This window comes from Drosophila busckii, chromosome X, assembly GCF_011750605.1.
Source record: "Drosophila busckii strain San Diego stock center, stock number 13000-0081.31 chromosome X, ASM1175060v1, whole genome shotgun sequence".
Lineage (NCBI taxonomy): Eukaryota > Metazoa > Arthropoda > Insecta > Diptera > Drosophilidae > Drosophila > Drosophila busckii.
The window spans coordinates 14,532,839-14,557,695 of NC_046608.1; the positions used below are offsets into that span (position 1 = coordinate 14,532,839).

General features: G+C 37.7%; 4 protein-coding genes across 4 annotated transcripts; 1 reads left to right on the plus strand and 3 right to left on the minus strand.

Annotated features, from left to right (window-relative positions):
• Positions 1–3,385: 3,385 nt before the first annotated feature.
• On the minus strand, positions 3,386–4,033 carry LOC108606193 (C-type lectin 37Db-like). The gene is made up of 2 exons (XM_017996052.2): positions 3,859–4,033; positions 3,386–3,807 (listed from the first exon to the last, which is right to left on the minus strand). Exons 1-2 carry the CDS (start codon positions 4,031–4,033, stop codon positions 3,386–3,388), a joined length of 597 nt encoding a protein of 198 aa, XP_017851541.2.
• Positions 4,034–7,487: 3,454 nt separating this feature from the next.
• On the plus strand, positions 7,488–10,572 carry LOC108605063 (dorsal-ventral patterning protein tolloid). The gene is made up of 6 exons (XM_017994630.1): positions 7,488–7,684; positions 7,755–8,575; positions 8,635–8,896; positions 8,962–9,167; positions 9,223–9,585; positions 9,656–10,572. Exons 1-6 carry the CDS (start codon positions 7,590–7,592, stop codon positions 10,570–10,572), a joined length of 2,664 nt encoding a protein of 887 aa, XP_017850119.1. The 5' UTR covers positions 7,488–7,589.
• Positions 10,573–15,787: 5,215 nt separating this feature from the next.
• Positions 15,788–18,051, minus strand: LOC108605064 (probable sulfite oxidase, mitochondrial). The gene is given in 4 exon segments (XM_017994631.2): positions 15,788–16,249; positions 16,251–16,475; positions 16,477–17,261; positions 18,036–18,051. Coding segments are annotated over 4 exon segments (1,488 nt in total).
• A 325-nt stretch (positions 18,052–18,376) lies between these two features.
• On the minus strand, positions 18,377–18,893 carry LOC108606185 (CG15199). The gene is made up of 3 exons (XM_017996034.1): positions 18,769–18,893; positions 18,579–18,711; positions 18,377–18,517 (listed from the first exon to the last, which is right to left on the minus strand). The coding sequence occupies exons 1-3, from the start codon at positions 18,866–18,868 to the stop codon at positions 18,415–18,417; spliced, it is 336 nt and encodes a 111-aa protein (XP_017851523.1). The 5' UTR covers positions 18,869–18,893; the 3' UTR covers positions 18,377–18,414.
• Positions 18,894–24,857: the final 5,964 nt, after the last annotated feature.

The window sequence follows — 24,857 nt, forward strand, 5'->3', positions numbered from 1 at the left end:
TGCAGGCTGAGTGCAGTGGTAGGCAATTATAGTCTGAAATTGTCCGTTTATCACCGACTGGGCACCTTTGTTGGCCAGCTGTGTGGAGAATACAAATATATGATTCTGTTGCATATAATCCAAACAGTGTCCCACAGTAGTTCGTATAGTGCTATTGGGTCCACTCATAAAATTGTTCGTACTGGGCAAAGCACCAGAACCGGGTCCGGGTAGAACATTGTTTCCCGCTATTTGACTTCCATTTACATACAGGTTTGAGACTTCGCTCAAAACATCAGTCTCCGATTGACTGCAGGCGACCAAATCTTCACTGTTAAGCCCCTTAACAGAAGAAGGTTTATGTTGACTGTTAGAGTTAAGCTCAATTTTTACAGCTGTTTGGTTGTTTTTGACCAGTAGTTGATGAGTAGTAGTTGATTGGTTTTGACCAGTAGTTGATCCACTTATTGAACAGATCGAACCAAATCCCATTGGGTACAAGTTGGGTGAAAAGCTCTCTTCTTTCTTCATATTTACTAGTTAGCAAATTATCTCGGTAGATCCTCTAAATTTGGACTTTGTTGTGGGCTTAAATGTTCTATAATGTAAAAATAGCTAAAATAAAGACACTACTTCACATTTCACTATTTAAAATGAGACTGGATTATTTCTAACATTTACTTTTCTTATATACAATTTCAAATCCTTATTTCTACATATAGTTTATTTAACAAATAGGTAGCTGCCTCCTTGGTACCTAGTAGAGTGAGACGGCACTCTCTTATCTCTTTCCTTGTGTCCCACGGATTGCAGGTGGATTTTCTATAAATGTTAGGATTTATGACCTTAGAAGGTCTTAAGTATTTTAGGATTTATGACCTTTTCAGGTTTAAACATAATGATTTTGTGTTTACTTATGACCTTGGTATATCGGCCTAGGTCAATAATACTTATAATGCTCTAACAGAGCTGCCATCGATGGATAATCGATAGTCGAAAGGCATCAATAGTGCCATCGGGCGCCCAATAAATGACAACATTGCTGCCAATAATACAACAGCAATTCATAATTTCAATTTGCGTAACAGAGAGAAGGAGATGTGGCAGCCACCACAAAGTATATATTGTATATTCTTGATCAGCAAGGCAAACTGAGTTGATAAGGCCATGTCCGTCTGAATTTTTGAGCAACTTTTTCTCAGTAACTATAAGAGCTATAGGTTCTCCTATACCCAAACCCAAACGCTTTTATTTTATTTTTTTATTCCGGAAAAGTAACTTTGGAATTATTACATTTCCATTTTTAATATATACGGCGGGGTGAACTTGCTGACGCGCCATATAAACGTCGCTAATGACGCAGGCGGCGACGCCGCTGCTGACGCTACAGTGAAAACGAGCTGTGACTTGTTTTTTAATAAAGGCTGTGGGAATTTTGGTCCATTTTCTTCATTGTAAATCAAATAGCTCTAGCTGAGAGCTGCCATTTACTGGCTTATTTTCTATTCTATTTTCTTTATTAGCGCGACTTATTGTATTTCGCTCTGTTCTTTTGTGGATTTGGAACATATTTCATATTTCATATATTTATGGTAAGTCTTACTTAGTTACTTACTTAGACTTCCCTGACAGAAGCTTATTTACTGGCATTTAGACTTTAAACTGTCACAATGCTGACATCCTTGATAATTTCTAATCTTGACATGCTCGTGCACTCTGGAATTAAAGGTTATTCCTATAAAAAAGCAACATGGGCTCGCTAATAATTCAGCTAACCACTGCGAAATCTTTTAGTAATTTTTTTTTCGTCATGTGGCAATTTGCCAAAAACAACAACTAAGTTTGATGACGCGGAAATTTCAGGTACCGAGCTTAAGCTAAGTGGTAAGTGCTTTTAATTAAAATAATATAAAGGTCGCATTTTCTGCAAATTCTAGGTGTAGGTAAATCTGCTGACCGAGAAACAAACTAATTCCAATTGACAACAAATTCTATTACGTTGAGACAAATAAAGCAAATTGGTACCAGGTAGCAGATAACTGTCGCGAGATGGGTGGCTATTCGCTGAACTTTGAAAGCAGCGAAAATGGATACGATCTTACTTCTTTTACCAAAGGATCAAATACAATTTTGGACATTTGCTTATTGTTAGTCAGGAAATCGGAAGTTTATTTCGAAGTGGAGAGCCCATGCCTTACATAAGGTGGCCTAGATGAGGCCAACAATTTCAATAATATGTAATGAGTTTTGCGTGGAACTCATCCTCATTGGTGATGGCTTATATGACATTCATTGTACGGCAGAATTCCGTACATATGCCAAGCTAAGGCTGTTTAAAAAATATACAGAAAAACTATGTAAAGGCAACAGTAAAATTGAAATAAAGCAAGCCCAAATTGCTGTTTGGATTCACAGCCGAATATCTTAAAATTTATAGTAGTATTCTCTTAAGTATACATATGTAGATATGCTCTGCCTAATTTAGCATAAAAGCAAGTAACGTAATTTATGACTGATTGCTTTTTAGCCCATGCTCTTCATCAGCTTCATACGCAACTGTCTCAGATTTAATGGTCGCTCTTGGCCTGTTGAACAAAATCAGTTGTGCAAAGTTTTGTTGGCGTATTCGATCGCATTGCACAAACTACGTCTAGTCTTACTGCATATCACTTTATGTCTTTGTCTAATCGAGACAGATATATAAATTAGTGAAAGTTTGCACAGCCCAGTTGGGGCTGCTGGCAGTAAAATAAATTGTGAATGAAAACTTAAGTTAATTGCAAATTATAAACGAAATTCATGAAAAGTTTTTTAATTAAAAAAAAAAAGAACTGAAATAGCTATTGAACGGGCTCAATAGCTCAACAATTGCAATGTTGCAATTAATCTCATAAGCTAGTTTATATCATGATAGGCGTACGCACCTTTGCCGACAATTGTAAATAAACAACACTGCTTTGTTGATAAACTAGTGTGAAACCCAGAAGCATGTGACGTATAGCGCTAATTTTGGTAATTGCTTAAATTAGTAAGCAATAAATTAGTTGTCTTACTTTCGACATATATATATTTATTGTTGACTACAGCACATAATTGAAATAAAGATTTTTTTGAGTTCAGAGACTGCAATGTTGTGATTTCATATCTTATAGCACGATAAGCTACGCACCTTGGTCGACGAGTAACATCATTAGTTTGTTGTTTAACTTGTGTGAAACCCAGAAACGTGTGACGCTTTTTAATAATGTTTTTAAATTTGTAAGCAATATATTAATTATATTACTTTTCATATATATTTGATTTCTGTAACGAAATCAAAAGTATTAAAATTCAAGATGACGAAAAAAAATATATAAATTTATTGTATGCGTAGTTTAGAATTTATTAATTCTCGTTCTCTCAGCTCTTATACAGTTTTAGCTTGGCATATGTAGTTGCGACTTATCTGACAATGTACATCATTAAAAGCAATACCTTCTAAGATAGTTCTGGTTTTGAGCTCCACGCAGTCTTCAATCCCGCCCATGTTGTTTGGCTCACCATCATGCCATCTCATAAAACTGGGCTCTCCAGTGGTTACTGATATAAACTTCCTATTTCCTGCCAGACAATGCACAGATGTCCAAAGGAATTGGTCCCCCGTTGGTAAAAGGGATAAGAATGCGTCCATTTCCTCACTGCTCTCAATATTAAGCAAATAGCCTCCTAATTCGCGACATTTGTTAGCAGCTTCAAACCAATTTAATTTCGCTTCTGTCTCCATGTGATAAAATTTGGTGCCAATTTGTATTGGAAAGTTTGTAGCTTGCGCAGCAAATTTAGCTACACCTAAAATTTGAAGAAAATGCAAAAATACAAATACAAAAACTTGGCACTTACCAATTATATTAAGCTCGGTGCCTGACATTTCCGATTTATCAAACTTAGTCGTACTGTTAGACATATACATGGAATTGGCAAATTGCCACAAAAGCAAAAAAATTACCAAGAGGTTGAGATTATGCATCATGTTTCTGGATTTCACACTGGTTAACTGAATTATTTGCGAGTTCATGTTGCTTATTTATACTTATGTGTGCGAGCTTATCAAAATGGAACTTATCTAGAAATTGGTAAAATGCTTATCTTTACTACCATACTTTTACTATTGCTGAGGAAGCAAATAATTAAAAGTTTAATGTATATTGCACACTTTGAATTTACAACATGCTAATCAAATATTTCTCCGTTGTGCATTCCTCGGAGTACATATGTTTTGACCTATTTAAGGCGATACAACGTTTAGTTGTATTTTTGCTATGGACTACTGAGGCTTTTCAATTGGTGTACTCAGCAAGTTCGCCTGTGGTGAACGATCTTTAATAATTCTCGTTGTTCAGATCATTGATGTCCGTCCAGACTTTAAAGTCCACTAATAAAAAATCTCATTAGCTCAATAATATTAATAATGTGTGCACAAAATGTGAACAATAATAAAATTAATAATATAAATAAATTACATTTTTATTTTTTATTAAAAATATATATTTTTTTAATATAAACTAATTAAATTTTAATTTTTTTATTTGTTTGTAGGAGAATGAAAGTATTCCACACGGGAGGAGCAGGTGATCACGTATATAATAAGAATGATATTGACGCCCTGGACCTTCCTCAAATTACATATAATTCTCTTATTTATAAACAGGATGTTTGTTTGCAAATAATGTAACAGCGGAACGGACCCAGCACAAGTGATACCATTATAGTTCTTGATGCTAGGTCTCATGGACCAAACTGAGCTATATATCCTGCGCCTCCGTCCGTACCGTCCGTCTATGTTTGAGCAACCTGTTTTCTCTCAGTTCACAAAAAACCGCCTTCATCAGAGCTAGAGCAGAGACCCAAAGTTGCGTATATAGGTGCTCCTATATCCAAACCCGAACGGCTTTATTTTATTTTTAATGTAACTAAAGTAACTTGTTTTCTATGCTTTGTATAGACTTAAGTTGCCAGTTGCAAATGCACAGCAGATGAAACAAGGCAAGACAAGAAATTACTTATGTTTTAATAATAGCGCTGGGATATTATTACCAAACAGAATCTAAAGCGATTCCAAATCAAAAGCAACAACTGCTATTTAATTTGGTATTAATTTGTAAACAATTAACTGTAGCACATAAACACACACTGATGATAAATAAATAATGCAGTATAGCTAAATCACAAAATCAAGCCAAAAATTGTAAATAAAAGAAAACTAATTATTAATCGATCTCGCCGAGTTAAGTCCGGATGCTTTAATAAGACTATAACTTTCTTATTTGTTATGAGATCTTAGTAAAGTATTATTCACTATAGTGAATAATTTGAACTTCAATTTACTTATTAAATAAGAATCAATAAATAATATAGTGAATTTGTAAAGCGTTGCTATTTCATATAAAACATTTTGCTATAAATGCTTGTGCTAGAATGGTAAATGAAAGTGTTTCACAATCATCCACAAAGGGTAAACTATTATTTATACATAGCTAGAACTATATTTGGAATATACTGTGAGGAGCCAAATAAAGGCTCCCACAACACAGGGGTACAGTTGAACAATTTGTCAACTGTATCTCAATTGCCAAAAGCAACAACCACCTCTGTTGTTGCTGCGGAACAGCCAGCCAGTAACATTTACCGTTGTTGCTAGCCGCTGACCGCAGTCACACGCATTGTTGTTGCTAAGCAATACGTACAGCTGTTGCTAGCCAGACAGGACAACAACAATTATGAAACATGGAATCATGGAAGTACCGTTACGTCGGTATAAAAGGGCGAGCGCAAGTGGAAGCTGGGTCAGTCGATCCATGGGACTGTTCGCAACTAGGCTCAGGTCAAGTAAAACTAGTCAGTGTTTAATCCGCAAACGATTTGGTGTAAATCTTAGTAGTCAAGAGTAATCCTGGTGCTTTAAAACCTGGTGTAATCCTGATTACTAACGAGTAAACTAATTGTGTCACAGGCGGTGCTAACTTTGTTCCAACTGAGTAGGAAGGTAGTAGAGTGTTGTGTAGTAGAGTAATTAACGCTCTAACCGTCAAGTGTGTATATCTCTAACTGTGAATAACTGATCAACAATCCTACGCAATCCTGCAGAATCTTGCGCAATACAGAGAGTTAGAGAGTGCGACTAACTAGCGAGTAAACCTTATTTAAAAGGCGTAATCCCAGTTGGTTTCATTTCATAGCAATATAGACCTCAATCAGCAGCAACTTTATATTCCTTACATGCAGACTCTTCTTCCCAAGACCGGTCTCAATGCCTTTTAGACTCAGTTCCCATAGAACTTATGTATGCGTGGAATTCCTGTATTCTTTCTACCACCTGCCAGCCGTCAAACTTTAGAGTCGTAGTGTTGATACTCTATCATGAGTAGTACCCACGAACTCTTATCGAAAAAGCATTGCTGGCGTTAGATAATGCAATAGTCGATTAACTATCGTTAAATTACATACATAAAACCTCTATCCCGCATGAACTCTCAAATACAGAAATCAATCAAAATTAAATCTTAGATTTTGGATTTTATTCGTATTTGTTAGGATGCTTTCACTTACCTAACGTCTCTTGACCATCTTGGTATTCTCTAATAAAATACGAACAAAACTTTATTAGTACTAATAGATTCTCAGAATGTTGCTGGCATTAATCATGCCTACGTATATTCTAAATAGCACAGGTGTTGCATGAAATAAAGACCTTTTCTTAACAGCCCAAGAAAACTACCTGAGGCTTTAATTTTGGGTCAAACGTTTTATTTTGGTCAAAAATTCAAAAATGCAAACAATAAATATCAGGCAGAACAAAGGCAATAGGTAAATGGTAAAATTTTGACGAAAGATCATATTGTTGTTATGGAGTCGCCGCCCTCTTCCTTTCATCTTTTATACCTGTAGTGACACGGGTGTGCGTATCTATGAAATATAATTGGCCAATCTCTGCAGCTGAGCATTCAGTTGTACCTCTGAGCTGTACCGACACAGACAATCCACAACCAATATTAAAATTGTACTACAAAATCGTGCAAAATGAGAGCGATAGTAAAAATAATTTTGATGCTTATGTTTGTTGGTGCACTGGCTACTTTATTCCAACAAAGGCAACAAACCCTTCTGCATTTACGGGAAATTTTTATAAAAAGAAGACCAAATGGATCTTATAAAATGGTATGTGTAAGAAACTCAATTCGTTGGGCGCCTAATACTATGTGATGTTTTTTATATTAACTAGGGTAATGAAAGTCATGTATTAAAGGAAGGACCAGTAACAGAATCAAAATTATATTCAGAAACTGTAGGAGACATGATTCCGCTTGATTTACTGCGGTAAGTTTTAGGTGTTCCTGACAAGAATTTAAAAAGTTTGAACTAGAATTGTAAAGCTTAACAATCAATTATTGATAATTTTTTCCAGCTATAAACGCCAAAGAGTGGATGAAGACAAAGAGCTGGTATTATATGAAAAAAGTCGAAGTCGTCGTGGCGTCACTGTACGCAAGGAGCGAACGTGGGATTTTGGTGTCATACCCTATGAGATAGATACAATATTCAGTGGGGCCCACAAAGCGTTGTTTAAACAGGCTATGCGCTACTGGGAAAACTTTACATGCATAAAATTCGTGGAGCGGGACGAGAATTTGCATCCTAACTATATATACTTTACAGTTAAAAGTTGTGGGTAAGTTGAACTTTTAAGCAATTTTGAATAAGCCATTAAAATGTTACTTTTTGCTTTTAATACTTTCTAGTTGCTGTTCATTTCTGGGTAAGAATGGAAACGGACGGCAGCCTATTTCTATAGGCCGTAATTGTGAGAAATTCGGCATCATTATTCACGAGTTGGGCCATACTATAGGTTTTCATCATGAGCATGCACGTGGTGATAGAGACAAGCACATTATAATAAACAAATCAAACATAATGCGGGGTCAGGCATACAACTTTGACGTATTGTCGCCGGATGAGTTTGATGAGCCGCTGCTGCCATATGATTATAACTCCATAATGCATTATGCTAAGAACTCTTTCTCAAAAAGTTCGTATTTAGATACAATAACGCCTCTTGGTCTACAACCTGGTGCACAAATCGAGTTAGGCCAACGACGTCGTCTAAGCCGGGGCGATGTGCTCCAAGCTAATTTCCTTTATAAATGTGCATCCTGTGGACGCACTTTTCAGCAGAACATCGGACGTATTGTAAGTCCGCACTTTTCACAAGCGGATGTCGGCCAAGTAACTGAGACTGAAGACAGCGAGGGCAGTGGTGATATTCATTTGGGGCTAAGTGCAGTTAATGCTTCCCACACCAGATGTGAATGGCGAATTACGGCAACCAACGGTGAACGCATAATACTTCACCTGCAGCAATTACGATTATTATTTTCGCACAACTGTACGGAAGATTATTTAGAAATACGTGATGGCTACTGGCATCGGTCCCCGCTTATATGTCGCCTTTGCGGTAATTTAAGCGACAAGACTATTACCACTAATACCAGCCGTATGCTCATCAACTATGTAAATAGAAATGCTGTAAACGGATTTTGGGGATTTAAGGCAAAGTTTGAAGGTAAGTTTTTAAAACCTTAATATTTCCACAATGATTATTTAAGTACCTTTATATTTCAGTGACTTGTGGAGGGGATATTCGGTTATCCAATGATCACTCTATTGACTCGCCAAACTATCCATTAGAGTACATGCCTAACAAGGAATGCGTTTGGCGAGTAATAGCACCAGAATATCACCAGGTAGCAATTAGGTTTACATTTTTTGAGCTGGAGAGGCATGACGCTTGTATTTACGATTTTGTTGAGCTCCACGATGGCAGCGACGAGGAGTCTAAGTTAATTGGGCGGTTTTGTGGCGACAAATTACCACCTAATATAAGGTAACCTAAACACACTACTGATAGTAAAGCATTTTTTAAACAATATTGGTTATCGTATATTGCAGAAGTCGTGGGAATCACATGTATATTAAATTTGTTTCGGATGGCTCTGTTCAAAAGTTGGGCTTTTCCGCTTCCCTAATGATCGATGTGGATGAGTGCAAATTTATACAGCATGGCTGTCAGCACGTCTGTATAAATACGTTGGGCAGTTATCAGTGTGGCTGTTTTGCTGGGTACGAATTGCAGACTAACGGTAAAACCTGTGAAGGTGAGCTTTTTAATCAGTACATGCTTGAAATGTTGTAAACTCAAATTAATTTCAGAGGCTTGTGGGGGGATTGTCGACGCTACTCAAAGTAATGGAACTATCTACTCACCTTCATATCCTGATGTCTACCCCAATGCAAAGAAATGCGTATGGGAATTAATTACAGCACCACATCAAGCTTTATTTCTTAATTTTACGCATTTTGATTTAGAGGGTACAAAGCTGCAATATAGCAAATGCAGCTTTGACTACCTAGTTATATATTCAAAAATGCGAGATAATAGGCTTAAAAAGATTGGGATATTCTGCGGAAACGACCTGCCGCCAATGGTGAACTCAGATCAAAATATTCTTCGCCTAGAGTTCTACTCCGATCGTACTGAGCAACGTAGTGGCTTTGTAGCACAATACATAGTTGGTAATTTCCGAATGTCTTCTGACGCTCCTTTAAGTATGTTAATTAACATTATTTCTTTTTTATTTCACAGATGTGGATGAATGTACCCAAAACAATGGGGGCTGTCAACACAAATGCCATAACACATATGGAAACTATCAGTGCAGTTGTCGTAATGGCTATACATTGAACAAGGATGGACACAATTGCACAGAGACCACGTGCAAGTTTGAAATTTCTTTGTCCAAGGGGATATTGCAAAGTCCAAATTATCCAAACGAATATGCACGTAATATATATTGCTATTGGCATTTTCAGACAGTACTGGGCCATCGAATACATTTAACATTTGACGACTTTGACATAGAGAACCATCAGGAGTGTATATACGACTATGTGGCTATCTATGATGGCAGTTCTGAAAATAGCTCAACCCTGGGGGTCTACTGCGGCGGTCGGGAGCCATATGTTGCTATTTCATCTACCAATGAGATGTTTATGGTGCTTAAAACTGACGCAGGTTTGCAACGAAGGGGCTTCAAGGCAACGTTTGTGTCCGAGTGTGGAGGTTACTTGCGCGCAACGAATAACTCGCAAGTTTTCTATTCACATTCACGATTTGGTAGTCGACCATATAAGCGAAACATGTACTGTGACTGGCGAATTGAAGCTGATTCAGATAGCAGCGTTAAAATCAAGTTTCTGCAATTTGAAATCGAATATGGAGAGCACTGTGATTATGATTTTCTCGAGATAACTGAGGAAGGCAATGCAATGAATACTATCCATGGACGTTTTTGTGGCAAGCGCAAGCCACCAATCATTGTTTCCAACTCGGACACACTTCTGCTAAGATTCCAAACAGACAAAAGCATTTCGTTGCGAGGTTTTGCGATATCTTTCATGGCTGTTGACCCCCCTGTGGACGATGCTGGAGAAAGCTTAGAAAGTGCGACGCCTTTTCCTGGCTATTTTAAGAATATGTTTTCCGAGACGGAAAAAGTCTGAGAACTGTGTACATTTTCCAGCTCATAGCGTATTTTAGTTGAAGTTCTGTTGTTTAATTTGTAAATATATAAATCTATTGATTGGCTGCATTAGCACCAACCTTTTAAATTGAGTATTTGAATTTGGAGTCGTGCATGGCATACTAAGTGTCTAACATTATGTTTATTGCACATGCATATAAATTGTTATGTCCACTGCACTAATTTGTAATTTGTCCTAATTTATAAAAAGTGTAATGTGTCGTCCTAGAAGTTAAGTAAATTTATAATATATTAATAATACCTATAGATATATATATTCTTTGTATTTTCATTACATTTAATTCACATAATTAATTAAGTTTTTAGTATTAAGTTAATAAATGTTATTGTAGTAAAGATGTGCGATTAAGTATATTATTGTTACGTGTAGGTGAACAGGGTTGGGACCGACCCCTGAGAAGAAGTGAGCTGGCAAGGCACAAGTCCACGAGGAGCTACACGGTCCATTGAGGGACTTAACAAAATCAACGCATACTTTGTGCATTGTCTGCGTTCTCACCAACATCGTGCACATGCTGTTGCGCAACATAGTCGTAGCAATATTTTATGCGCAACATGTTCCGTTTGGGTCAGGCTACTTTTGACGCTTGCTGTCAAAAGCTCAGTGCTTTGTGCTGAAAAAAGCTCTAGCCAGATAACCACCCGGTGTATGACTTGGCTATAGCAGCGTCACGAGAAAACGACAGATGTCGCCACCACAACGCGGGAGCCCAAAGTCCGTCATGGAGGGCGCTTTGCGCAGCCGTTCAGGCAGCAATGCGAGCGATGCGAGCAGGATGTTCGTGGATAACAGTGCTAGTTTGGCCAGCTCTTCCGCGAGCATCACTGCCGGCCGCAGGAAGAGGAAGCCGAAGGGGCGCACCGTGTCGGTCCCCAATATGCTGGCTAGAGAGGCAGAGACGATACAGCACTGGCCATATTTGAATAGACCGGACGGGTCTACATCAAATAGTTTTCGTACCGATGCAGGTCGCTCGTCCGCACCTATGCTTGTTATAAGTGAGTGGGCTTCGACCACAAAGTGTGGCAGTGCCGCCTCAAGAATGGTATCTGCCGACAGTGTGGACAGACGGGCCACGTTGCAGCCAAGTGCACCGTACCGGTGTTCGAAAGTAATCCTCTAAATGCTTGGGAAAGTATGGAAAGTACGCATCTCAATTTTCACTAAGCAGCGCTGCAATTTCTGCCGGTGGTGAGATCTTCTAATGTTTCTTAAAAATTTGTAATTAAAAACTGTTTTTAACACATGACTGCTATGAAAGCACTTTTATTATAAATAATTTTTTGTTATATTGATGCACAAATATGTTTTGGCAAGAATACTATTTTTGTTTTAGAATAAAAAAAAAAATTTTTTGCAAACCCAAATTAAGAAAGCTTTATTAAACTAAGAAATTCGTTTTAATAAAAATGGTAGTGCATTAAAACATGGGACATATACCGATGCATTGAAGTTGTCGATGTTTCAATTTCAAAACATCCCATCGATGTTTCTACTTAAATTTACATAAAGAAACATTACCTTTTCTTTTATACAACTTCGAGTGCTTATATCTACATATAATTTGTTTAAGTGTTAGGTAGCTGTCTATTTATTACCTAGAAGAGTGAGACGGCATTCCCTTATCTCTTTCCATATATCCCACGGAGTGCAGCTGCATTTTCTATAAATGTTATGTTTATTATCTTTTCAGGTCTAAACATAATTATTTTATGTTTACTTATGATTTTGGTATATCACCCTAGGACAATAATGCTTAAGGATATTATTAGTTTGCAAATAGAGTTAAAATCTTTTCTAGCAAAGGCACATTATCATGTGATGTTTATAGTTCATGGGTTCATCTGTCAATGGTGAATAAATTGCTGTCTCCTTGGATCTGGCAAGTCAGAATATCATCAAAATCGCTGCTATACAATTTGGAGTTTTGATTCTTTCTAGTGGCTTCGTTTCTAGTTTCGCCTAATACCTTTCCCACTCAGGAATTTTTGCTTAAAGAGGTCATTTTAAGACCTGTTGATCAGCTCTTGCTTTTCTTTCTGTTGCACTTGCTATACAGCAGAATGTAAACATTATTAGTGTGTTTAGAACTTGGATTGCTGTTTGGATTGTTGAATCCATTTATTTTCTGGAAACAAGAACTCAGTCATATTTTTTATTTTTGCCAAGTGTTCTTCACGGTGCTGACGCTGCTGTGGAGTCAGATTTACATCTGGCACTTTGACACCCTGGAGCAATACTACATTGCTGTCATCAGCACATTTCACCAAGCCTACACTTTCCACGTCCTCCTCCAGAAGCTTCAATGAAGCATGTGGAGCACTTAAACCCTGCAATACATCAAGATTATTACGACTATTATTATTTACATTACTTCCTTTTGTTTTCCAGCTCATTAAGTCATTGTCGGATTGGGTATTGGTATTCGGATTGGGGCCTTGCCATGATGCCTGGTTAATGTTTCCAGGTGCTGAAATATTACAAATACTCAAGCCCATTGAGTTCTGTCGCTGTAACTTATTCATTGAATTTTTCATAAAAAAGTCTTCGAGAAAACTTTTTGTTGCAGGCTGAGTGCAGTGGTAGGCAATTATATCGTCTGAAATTGTCCGTTTATCACCGACTGGGCACCTTTGTTGGCCAGCTGTGTGGAGAATACAAATATATGATTCTGTTGCATATAATCCAAACAGTGTCCCACAGTAGTTCGTATAGTGCTATTGGGTCCACTCATAAAATTGTTCGTACTGGGTAAAGCACCAGAACCGGGTCCAGGTGGAACATTGTTTCCCTCTTTTTGACTTGCATTAACATTCATGTTTGAGACTTCGCTCAAAACACCAGTCTCCGATTGACTGCATGCGACCAAATCTTCAGTGTTAAGCCCCATAACAGAAGATGGTTTATGTTGACTGTTATTGTTAAGCTCAATTTTTACAGCTGTTGGGGATTGGTTATGACCAATAACTGAACAAATCGAACCAAATCCGACTGAGTACAAGTTTGGTGAAAAGTTCTCTTCTTTCTTCATATGTACTAGTTAGCAAATTATCTCGGTAGATCCGCCAAATTCGTACTCAATTGTGAGCACAAATGTTCTATAATGTAAAAATAGCTAAAATAAAGACACTACTTCAATTTCACTATTTATAATGAGACTGGGTTTAATTTCAAACATTTTACTTTTTATATACAATTCGAACTTATCGCTATCTATAGTTTGCTTAAGTGTTGAGGTAGCTGCCTCTTGGTACCTAGTAGAGTGAGACGGCACTCTCTTATATAGTTCGTTGTATTCTGCGGAGTGCAGCTGCATGTCTATAAATGTTATTTTAGGATTTATGACCTTAGAAGGTAGAAAGTATATTAGGATTTATGCCCTTTTCAGATCTAAAGATAATTATTTTATGTTTACTTACTAACTCCTTAAAACAGAAGTGCGACTTCCGCATGCCAATGGTCAAACCGCCTTCACGCAAATGTGTTGCTACACGCCTCAATATAGCCATGTGCTCAAAATCCAAGTAGACACACACGCGATCTTTCAGATTTTGTGGAACACCGTTGTCCATCAGCATACACAACCGTTGCGACGCATTACTTAGACCGAAAGGCATTACCACAAATTGAGACAGCGGCCTACCTGTGACCGTAAACGCGGTATATTTCCGACTTTCCTGTTCCAACTCGATCTGCCAGTATGCATATTGTAGCGCAAATTAGCTGTTGGCGGGCCCACAAGATCTTTGCGGGTCCAAGTGCTAAGCTACGGTTGGCCAAGCGGCAATCTGTCGTGTTAGGTTAGCGGTAGAGCGGGGTATGTTGAGCCGGGCATTCATTACTTTAGATTTCATGACTAAATTTTATAATTTCATTTTTAACGATTTCAAAAAATAATTAATTCTATAAATATTTTATAAACAAGTGTCACATTTATAAAATTTAAAATTTTAAAATTATTAATTACAGACAAAAATTATATGAAATAGAAAGACAGGCATGTGTGTCTTTGTATTCAATATAAATAAACAGCTTTACCCACACGCATATATAGATATAGAATTCATGAAAATATATAGGCTTATAGTCTTACAATTAGATTAAATTATTTCTTGGAATTAACTTGCAGCATTATAATTGAATTCCTCCTTGTCGTCGTTGAGCTAAATTATGCGAGGATGGACGTTAAGCTAGCTGAGGAAAAATTTATAATATTCCTATACCCATATATGACTATACATGCATGCCCAAAAGAAAATTTATAAGTAACATTTAAAAAAAAAGTTTTTTTTCTTTTAAATTATGATGAATTAAAATTATTTACAACTATGAGGTTCTATTTATTGTAATTTATATTAATTTTTTTTATTTGTTTTTTCTTTGAGTTTGGTTGTTTCATAACTTATACGTTTACAAATTGCAAATATTTTTGGCGAGACGAGTTAAATCATCAGAGGTGAGTTAATATTAAAACAATTATTCATTTCTGATTTGCCTGCGGCGCTGCTACTGGGAGTATGTTGAAGATTAGAATGTTGCATCTGCTGTAGATGTTGCTAATGTTGTTTTTCTTTGTAGTGTCGCCGGTTGCTGCTGCTATGATAGTTGCGTATATGTATGGCGGCTTGAATATTGGTTGTAGTTGTAGTGATGTGTGGCTTGAACCAATTATCAGCCCACATCGGAGCTGGAGTTGGTTCTTAATTTTCTTGCATTCGCTCAGCGAAAGCGTAAACGGCAAAGGTTGCCAATGTTACTATAGCACTCTGGATAGCATCACACACATTTACTTTTTGGATATGGTTACTCTTTTGGGGTTATACAATTTTCTCCGAGGCACTTGTGCCTTGTGACTCAATTCTAATTTAAAATTTGGTTATGTCTTTGGGTTACAAATTTTTCCCGACGCTCTTGAGCAATATGCCCAACTAAATTATTTTCGCCTTTCTCCCAGGCGAGAGCTTTTTTCTTTGTCTTGCTAGTGAGATTTTTTCATTTTTCTTCTGCCTAGCTTGGCGCCGGCGCTAAACGGCATCATCGTATGATTTTGCGCGGGTCAGTGCACTTAAGTTTTTTTTTGAGTGACGTTCTAATAAGAGCGTTGACTTACTTTTAAAAATTTTACAAGTTGTTCAATAGTTTCGTCAGCTTAGATTTTATATATACGCGCAGCTTAGCTTAATTTAACTGGAACCTTGTGATAGGCATTGGCCAGCACTCCGCGTAGATTCCAGATATGCTCGAAGGCCTCTGGCTGCACATTGTAGGCCGAGTCCACAGCCTTGGCCCAGATTTCCAGACCCTCTTGCTTGCGCTGCTCCGCGCTAAGCGGCAAGCGTGCAGTCCACAGCGACCAGCCGTAATGGCGACCATCGGGCACAGTCTCTTGCTCCAGCTGCGCCACATGCCAGCTCTTGCCACCGTCGCTGGTCAAGTCCACACGTTCGATGCGACGACCTCCGCCGCTCCAGGCATAGCCGCGCACTGTTATAAATCCTTCAGCGTCGGGTTTAACGCGCTCATTTGGCAGCGGGGTGCATATGGCAGAGGTCACAGGCATGGCCTGTATTGCCTGCGCCTTCTTAAAGTCCACCGTATCCCAATCGGTGCTGGGGCTGAAGCCCTTGTAATCGTTTCTGCTGCCAATGCGAATCCGATTCATGATCCGCCACTATAATGCGTGTCAGCCACTTGACATTGCGTGCACCCACGCTGCCCGGCACTATGACACGTATGGGATAGCCATGATCTCGATTCAGTGGCTCCTCGTTCATTTCATAGGCCAGCACCACATCACCACGTGGATCCAAGGCCTTGGAGAGCGGTATCGAAGCGCCATAGGGATGCGATGTGGGATCCAAGGTCGGCGCCCTCGAATAAAACATGCAAGTCCTCATTCGGTTGCACGCCCATTGCTTGCAGCACATCGCACAAACGTGCACCCGACCACTTGGCGTTGCCTACAGCGCCAGGGCCCCAGGATAAGCCCTTCACTGGCTTCACTCGTGTCATTTCGGAGCGACGATTGCCGCCGCACATAATGGCCGCAGTTACAGAATGCTTGGGCAGCGCCTTGAGCTCCGCCAGCGTCAGAGTGCGCGTCGGCTGGCCAGCAGCTGCGCCCGCCTCCACGTCCAGCTCCAGCTCATACTGCTCTGCCTGGATCACAGGCACGGGCAGATGATTGCGCACATAGAAGAGCTCGTTGGGCGTATAGAAATGCTCGCCCAGCAAAGCTAAAGGCGTCTCTGCATTGAAGGGACGCTCACTGGCGGGCTTCAGCAATGCATTGCGCTTTGGCTCTTGTGCCCACGGTGAGCCGAGCTCTTCCTCCACATTGGCAGCAACCGCATCCTTTTGCAGATTGCCTATGCGAAAGCCCTCGAGTAGTTCCAGCACCTCCAACGTATTGTGCTGCTGGTAGATGGCCCAAAACGAATCGATAGCGCTGCCGGCAGCCATCATAATCTTATCGCCGCCAGGATGATTGGGTACGAATTCTGTAACATCGTAGACACCCAAGCCAAAGGTTATCCAAATACCTTGCTCGGGTGCATTATGCTTCTGCACGTCATCCAAGCTGTATGTGGGCAAATCTTGCCGCACTGTGATGTGCCACAGACGAGATGCTGCTTCGTCATCCAATCCTGCAGGCGACGGCTTATTAATTAAAGCAATTTTAATAATTAAAAATAATTTTTTTTAAAATAAAAAAATAAGTGTTATTTTTTAATTTTTTTATAAAAATTTATAACCGTTACGGTCTCTGGTAGTTTCACAAAATTCGTACTATCCGCACTTGCAACAAAGACACGTTTGGCCTGCACTATGCCCGGAAAAGAAGAGAAAGAGACAGGGACGGGAAGCGCCTAGGGCTAGATGCTAAAAGCGCCTAGGAACAATGCCAGCACAGCCAGGCACACATCAATCACATTTCTTCAAAAGCAAAATGGTCAAATGATCACTTTGTCAGAAAGAACTGAGTTAGTTCTTGCTTTGCTTCGTCAGCTCGAGCTGATTTGTAGTCAATGCTGCGTTTTGCTCAGTAACATGAGTTGACCGAGAATTTTGACGTCTGAGCTAACTCAAGGAAAGCAGTATGAGTTTCAGATAATTTCAGATCAAAGTAACTTGCTTAAGCTAGCTCAATAGATTGCTTGTTAGTAATTGTAAATATTGAACGCGTTTGCTGGCTTAGAAAGAAGAAGAACGAAAGGTTAGAGCGCAAGCTCTCAGAGAGTGTGAGCGACTGTCAATAGGCTAAGCCTATACTAATACTAATACTAATGAACGAGCAATCGATAGAGAGAGAGAGAGAGAGAGAGAGCAGCGCTGCTTTCGTTCGTATGCAGTCGATCGCTCTGAGCTGCTGCGACTGAACGAGAGCGTCGCTGTTTTGTTGCTTAGAGAGCGCTTCGTACGATTGTGGATGGGCATGGGAGATAGACTGACTTGAGGCTTAGCTATATGTAAACTGATTTAATAACAATTTTGAATTAAATATAATGTTTAACTCAATTAAAGAGCTATTGAATATTTTATATATTTCTAAACTAGTAATATTATTATAAATATTTAAAAGCCGAAAAAAAACTTGTATTTATTTGGTACACATACATATATTTATTTATGTGTATATATTTTTATTTAATTAGCATACATTTTATTTGTTGATTAGTGTGCAATTAGTTTTTATTTCAATTGAATATGCTGTCTATTATAACTTTATAATTTTTCTATTAAAAATGATTTTGATTTGCCTCTTTTTTTATTTTACTTATGTTTATCGTATTTACTTTGTTATGCATTTTCACAGACAAGCTGAGCACAGCACTGCGGATAAGGTAGTGTATAATTGTTATCTGTAAAATAACAGCCATGGGCCAGCTGCATGCGATCACAGCTATAAATAGAAATGTGTGCATTTAAATAAAAGCTAAGCTTACTAAGCTAGTCAAGCTTACTGTTTGATCATCAGCACATAATCCTCACGACAATAAACATTGGCACAGAAGTCTGTTTGATTGACGGGATAGACAAAATCGTTTAAGGGCACACTCAAGCCCAACTCCTCATAGTAGCAATGATCTGTCAACGCTGTAAGCAATTTATGAGATCACCGAGCGTATGATTGATTTTGTTTTTAATACTCACTTGGGTGCCTGGCATTGCCGCGATATTGTAAGCTAAAGCCAAATAGCTGTTCAGTTAGCAGCAAACCAATGATCAGACTGTATATAAATATAAAACGCATGGCTTAAAGATTTGTTTGCACTCGCGAAATACTGAACAACAAATGAATAGAGACTGTGCGAATTCTCAGAGTTTTGTTCACAGTCAATAAACCATATGAATCACTTATAAAAAAAAAAAATAACAACAACAATATTTTGTTTGTGACTTTTGTCTAATGTTATCAGCTATAAATTTGGGTCAGTTGTTATTTTAATATGATTTACTTAAAGTAAAAAGTGTAAACTATACAAAACGTTAATTAATTTGTTTAATTTTATTTGTTGTGTTGCTATGTTGATTTGATTAATTTATGATAATATATTATGATTATTAATTATGATAGTAACTTATTAATACTAACCAAATTGAAAAATGTTAATTAATTTGTTTAATTTAATTTATTTCATCTGATTTACTTTACATGCATACATATTATTATTATTAATTTTTGCTTACTATGTACCAAATAGAAATGTTAAGCAAATTGAAAAGCTTAATTAATTTCTTTAATTTAATCTTTTGTATTTTTTAGTAACTTAATATAAATATTACAGATTTTACTAATTTTTTTTATAATGCGTTTCTTAGGCAAAGTCTGCTGTTAATTGTAGCAACGTTTTAATTTAAGCATTATTCTTTTTTACGTTTAACAGAATTTTGCAGAAACTCTATAATTAATTTAGCAAGCGTTCGCTTTCGTTTAATGGCGAACAGAGCAAGTTTTATTAAATTACTTAGCCCGTCTTCAAGCAAAAGTTTTTGCAGCTCTTCTGCCTTTAATTCATTCGCCTCTGCTTTCGTCAGACAATCAAATTAATTGTGACTTTGCGGTGGAGTTTAACACAAAATCTTTTATAGGTTCGCACCACGCGGCGTATGCGTAATGCCAAACCTTTGTGCGTGCGATACTCAAAGCTTAATCTTTTGCTCTTGTTACGCTGTTTGGCAAATAATTTTTCGATTTACTTGCATTATATTACAAAAATGCCTTGGCTTGTTACCACGACTACCTTTGTGTGTCGGAGGGGGGAGAGGGTGAGGTTAGCTTTGAGAGCGGGTTGCGCCTAAATAATAAATTCTAAATAGCAGCGCATAAATCGATTACCAGCCAGCCAGCAAGCCCACTCTACGCGTGTTACATAAATAAACCATTTTTAATATGCTATAATAAGCCAAACACCCACCCCAAGCACCACCCCCACAACCACCTTCTCAAAAACATTCTTCGCGAATGCATGTGGGCGGGGCAGGTGGCTTGGCTTAATGCTGTGTAATATATGTATATGCTTAGCTTAAATTGAGTTTTGTAAACTTTTGGTGGCCTAAGAGTCGCTGCTAAAAGTTTGCATCTAAATATGAAAAAGTATGTATATAGATTTAATAAAATAAATCATATCATAATACGCATTAAGGGAATTCATATTATTGCTTGGTCAAATTTAAATGTTGCTATTAATATATTTAATTTAATATTTTATATAATTTTGAATGCAAAAGAAGATTATATCATAGCTCGTATTAGGAAAATATTAAATCAAATTTAAAAGTTAGTATTACTATCTTTAATTTAATATTATATTGAAGTTTAACTAGTTGAAATAAAAACTTGAGAATTTAAAGCAAACAATTAATTTTGAATGCAAGAGTTCGAATTGCAGACGACAAGTTGAGTAATGTGACTAGTAGAGTGCGACAGATAAAGAGAGAGAGAGAGAGAGAGAGAGAGAGAGAGAGAGTGAGAGCTACTTAAGGTGCCATTTAGTGAGCTGATATATGTGTTTACACAAAATACAAAAATATTGAATCCCCTACGAGCAAAACCAACGCCGCTTGTTTTTTTATTTGCTCTGCCCAACAAACAGTTAACTATGTCTACCTCTCTCTACCTAGCACCCTCCCTCTCACTCTTGGGTTGTGTTTTGTAGCTGGGGAGGTGCTGTCGTTGACTTAAGCATTGATTTGGCTTGTTGGCTTTTAAGGTCGCTTTCGGCTTGACTGCGAGGGGGAAGTGAGGGGCTGAGCTCACTCCACCCAAGGTGGTATCTCTCATTGGGAGTTGGCCCCGAGATTTGTAGCGTGTGGCAAGGATTTAATTTTATTACCTTGGCGGCGTGTCTGCTGTTGACTTATTATGCTGATATGATTAAGTGGCCTTAAGCAGGGCAGCGCCTAGTGCTTAAGTAAGCTTAAGCTTTAATCAGTCTAAAAAAAAAAACAAAAACAACATAAATGTTGAAATTGCTGGGGCGTTGGACATTTGACAGTCTTGGCGCTTAATCCTGTCGACCTGCGGTTTGTTAAACGCAATTTATTTTGTTTGACATTATTAAATTTTCATTTTGATTGCATTTAATTTAATGCCAGCCAAGCGCTGGACTAGAGACAACCACTTGGTTATTCTTAGCCGACGACAACGAAAAAAAAAAAAATGAAAATATTGTATAAAACTTTCCCTCATAGCGCACCTGGGCTGGAGCACTTAAGATTTTCCCTCAACTGGCACAATTGATTGAAATTAGATGAGCTTTACATAATACACAACACTTCAGTGTGTGCGTTTTTCCATTAAGTCACTTCCCCACAACGACGACAGCAGTAACAACGACAACAACAAATGTGAAGTTGAGCGAGCCTTGGCTGGCAACTTGGCTTTAAGCTTGGAAGTTGCTGTTTGTTATCCTTGGCTCACGCTAATATCCTTTCAGGTTTTGCGCGCCAACGCAACTTTGGCCAAATTGGTTATTAAAAGAGTCACCTAGTCAGAAGTTGAATGCTACGATTTGTTTCCTAATTCGCGTAACTCCACCAAGAACTAAACATTCCACCAGCTTTAAGCAAACAAAATGCAGCTCGAGCTTAAGCATCAGGTATTTTCAAATTTAAACAACTTTTTAATGGTTTTACTTATCAGTTACAGGGGAAAAATAAAATTCATGCGGCTTTCTTTTTATTTTTTAATTGTAACTTAATTTTAATTAAAGTTAATAAGTCAATTTGAAGCGATCTGTGACAAGCCAATTAGTATATAACACTTTAAATATTTATCAAGCTCAAACAATTTTATAAGAATTTAATTGATATAAAATGAAATCAGAATTTGATTAATTTTTTTTTTTTTCAAAATTTGTTATAGTTTTTATGTTAAGACATCTTAAAATGTTTCTTTTTTAATAAATTGAATTTAAATATTATTTATATAATTAGTAATATATGTGAATTCCATAAAGAACTTGTTAATTTGTTCAAGTTAAGGCAAAGAAATAATTTGAACAGCCGCGTAATCTTTATTTTTAATTAATTAAAAATTATATGAATGTATATATTATTATTATTTGATTGAATTTATTTATTATATGCATATGTATTTATTTCATTGCATACTATTGTTCCAAACTCGTGAAATAAAAATCAAAATATTCAAGACGTTTTTAACTGTATTTTAATGTGCATGTTTATGTTATGGGATTTGTTGCAGAATGCTTCGATTGCAACAGGTGCAACACATATTGAATTTGCTTGCTCAGTGGCAAATGTTGCAAGCTTTAATAGACACAATGCACATGGCTGCGCCCAGACTGCAGCACATATGGCTTCTTCTTCTTCGTCTTCTTCGAATGCACAATATTAAGAATTCATTGAATTTCTTTATTTCATAATCATGGTGTGGCAAAAAGCAGCAACCACAACAAGAGCAACAACAACAACAACAACAACAATAACGATGTGCAGTTAAGATAAAGTCATGCTGAGAGCGTTTGTGGCCACAGATAGAAACTGAAGCTGCTTACAGTTGCATATACACATTTTACCGTTTACCAGTGGCTAGCAGGGTAGTCAGTTGCCCAGATGGAAATCACATTTAATTTCACTTTGCACTTTATACAATTCTTAAAGCTGTTTCAACAAATCTTAAGCTGCTGAGATTTTAATTTGATTTAGCCAAAGGTTTCTGCAGCCAGCCACATGAATTGTAAGCAGTTTTGGCATCACTAGCAGTCCAGACACACACACACGTGTGTGTATGTGTATGTGTGTGGTGTGTGTGTGGGGGAGCGTATGTCCTAGCCATGGTTACGGTGTAGTATCTGCAAAGGCATAAATGAAAGAAAAACAAGAAACCGGCAACAACTAAAAGCGTACGATAAATATAAATTGCATTGTGCAATAATCTTCAAAGTGCAACAAAGTAAAAACAACAAAATTGTAAAAAGCAACAACAGCCCCAGCCAGGTCCACAGCATACAATGCAATAAGGATCTTGATGCTGCTGCTGCTGCTGCTGCCGCCGCCTGCATAAAGCCACATAAAAAATAAGACGAAGCCAAGCCGAAACCTAAAGGAAGTTGCAGCAGTTACCAGTGGCGTGCCAGAACAAAATAAAGAGGGGAGCGCCGAGTTAGCAAACAGTTGTAGTATGTGAGTCGAATACGAAATTAGTTGGGCAACAAATTTCTAAGAAATCTGCTGAGAACTGCACAGAATTAAATTTAAAAAATAATAACTAAATAAACTAAAAACAAATTCTACGAGTTTTGATTCAATAAATTACAATAAACAAACTTTCTAATTTCTTTTTCTTTCTAATTTTCTAATTTAATAAATCCAAAGAGCTAAATAAAGTGAAACAAATTCTGAGAGCTCTGATTTAATAAATTAAACTAAACAAAATAAATAATAAAATGTAGTTAAACAACTAAACTCCGCTACTATTTCTGCTTCGCCACTACTTGCTACTATTACTAGTAACATTTGTTACTAACTATTACATAATATGATTATGCTACTACTTTATTATAAAGCTGCTACTACTATTGTTTCAACTGCTACAAATAAATGTACTACTATTTTATTTTATTGCTACTACTTCTTATACTTCAGCTTATGCTAATACTTTTAAAATTTTAACTTGAACTTAAGCAGCTACTACTATTATTCACAATAAAGTTATTTACTGTAACAAAAGCTTTAAGCTCCGCTTCCCCCTTTGTGGACGCCACTGCAGCGAGACCACAACCGTTATGGCAGATACTGCCGAGCTGATGATGCCCAAGTATCTTTTGTATTTACTTCTGCGCCGCATGCAGCAGCGACAGCGACAACGACAGCAGCAGCAGCAGCAGCAGCAGGGTCGCCAAGGATAAAGTCAGGCCCAGCTCAGTATGCTGTTGCAGTTATTATTATTATTGTTGTTGTTGTTGTTGTTTTTGTCGGGGCAGGGGGCTGGGGGAAGCAGTGCTTGTGCTTGGTGCCTCGGCTATCAGAAAGTGTTGCTTATTAAAATAAAATTTATTGCTTGTTTGCTGATAAAAATGAAGACAGAGCCCAGTTGTGTCTGCGGCTGCAGTTGCTGCTGCCAGTCTTATGTATCTATGTGTGTGTGTGTGTGTGAGCCACGTAAAAGTGTTAAAACGATAAGCGGCACAAAGAATATTGCAGCAACAGTAAGCTACACAAAATGGCTACCGGAGCTGGAGCTGGGAGACGGAGACGGAGACGGAGACGGAGACGGAAATGCAGCCCATAAAGCCAACAAGCCAAAACGCAATTTATGCGCTAAAACAGGCCATAAATGCGAATGCAAATAAGCCTAATTAGCAAGCTCAGCTAAGTCTACCTGGCTACACAGCTGGCCCAACTAAAATGCTTGTCCAGCTGCAGCTACTTGGGCATGCGTCCCACTTGACTGCCCACTTGACAAATCGCAACTCAATTGACAGCGGAAAAGCCGAGCCCGGCTCGACTGAAGGTCTCAAGTGGCTCTTGGCTATTTGGGGCTAACCTTTTTTTTCTATCTCTGCATAAGCTTATACCCTTGAAAGAAATTATGCAGGGCTGTTAGAGTTTTGAGCGAACATTCTGAAAATTTAAATAAAATTTTATAAATATTTTTAGTGGACTAAAGCTGTTCGAGTATTGATCGACAAAGAATTTAAAGTTATAGATTACTTATTAGCTTATTTGCAGTAAATATTATCAACTCATAATATTTAAACATTAAAATTTCAATT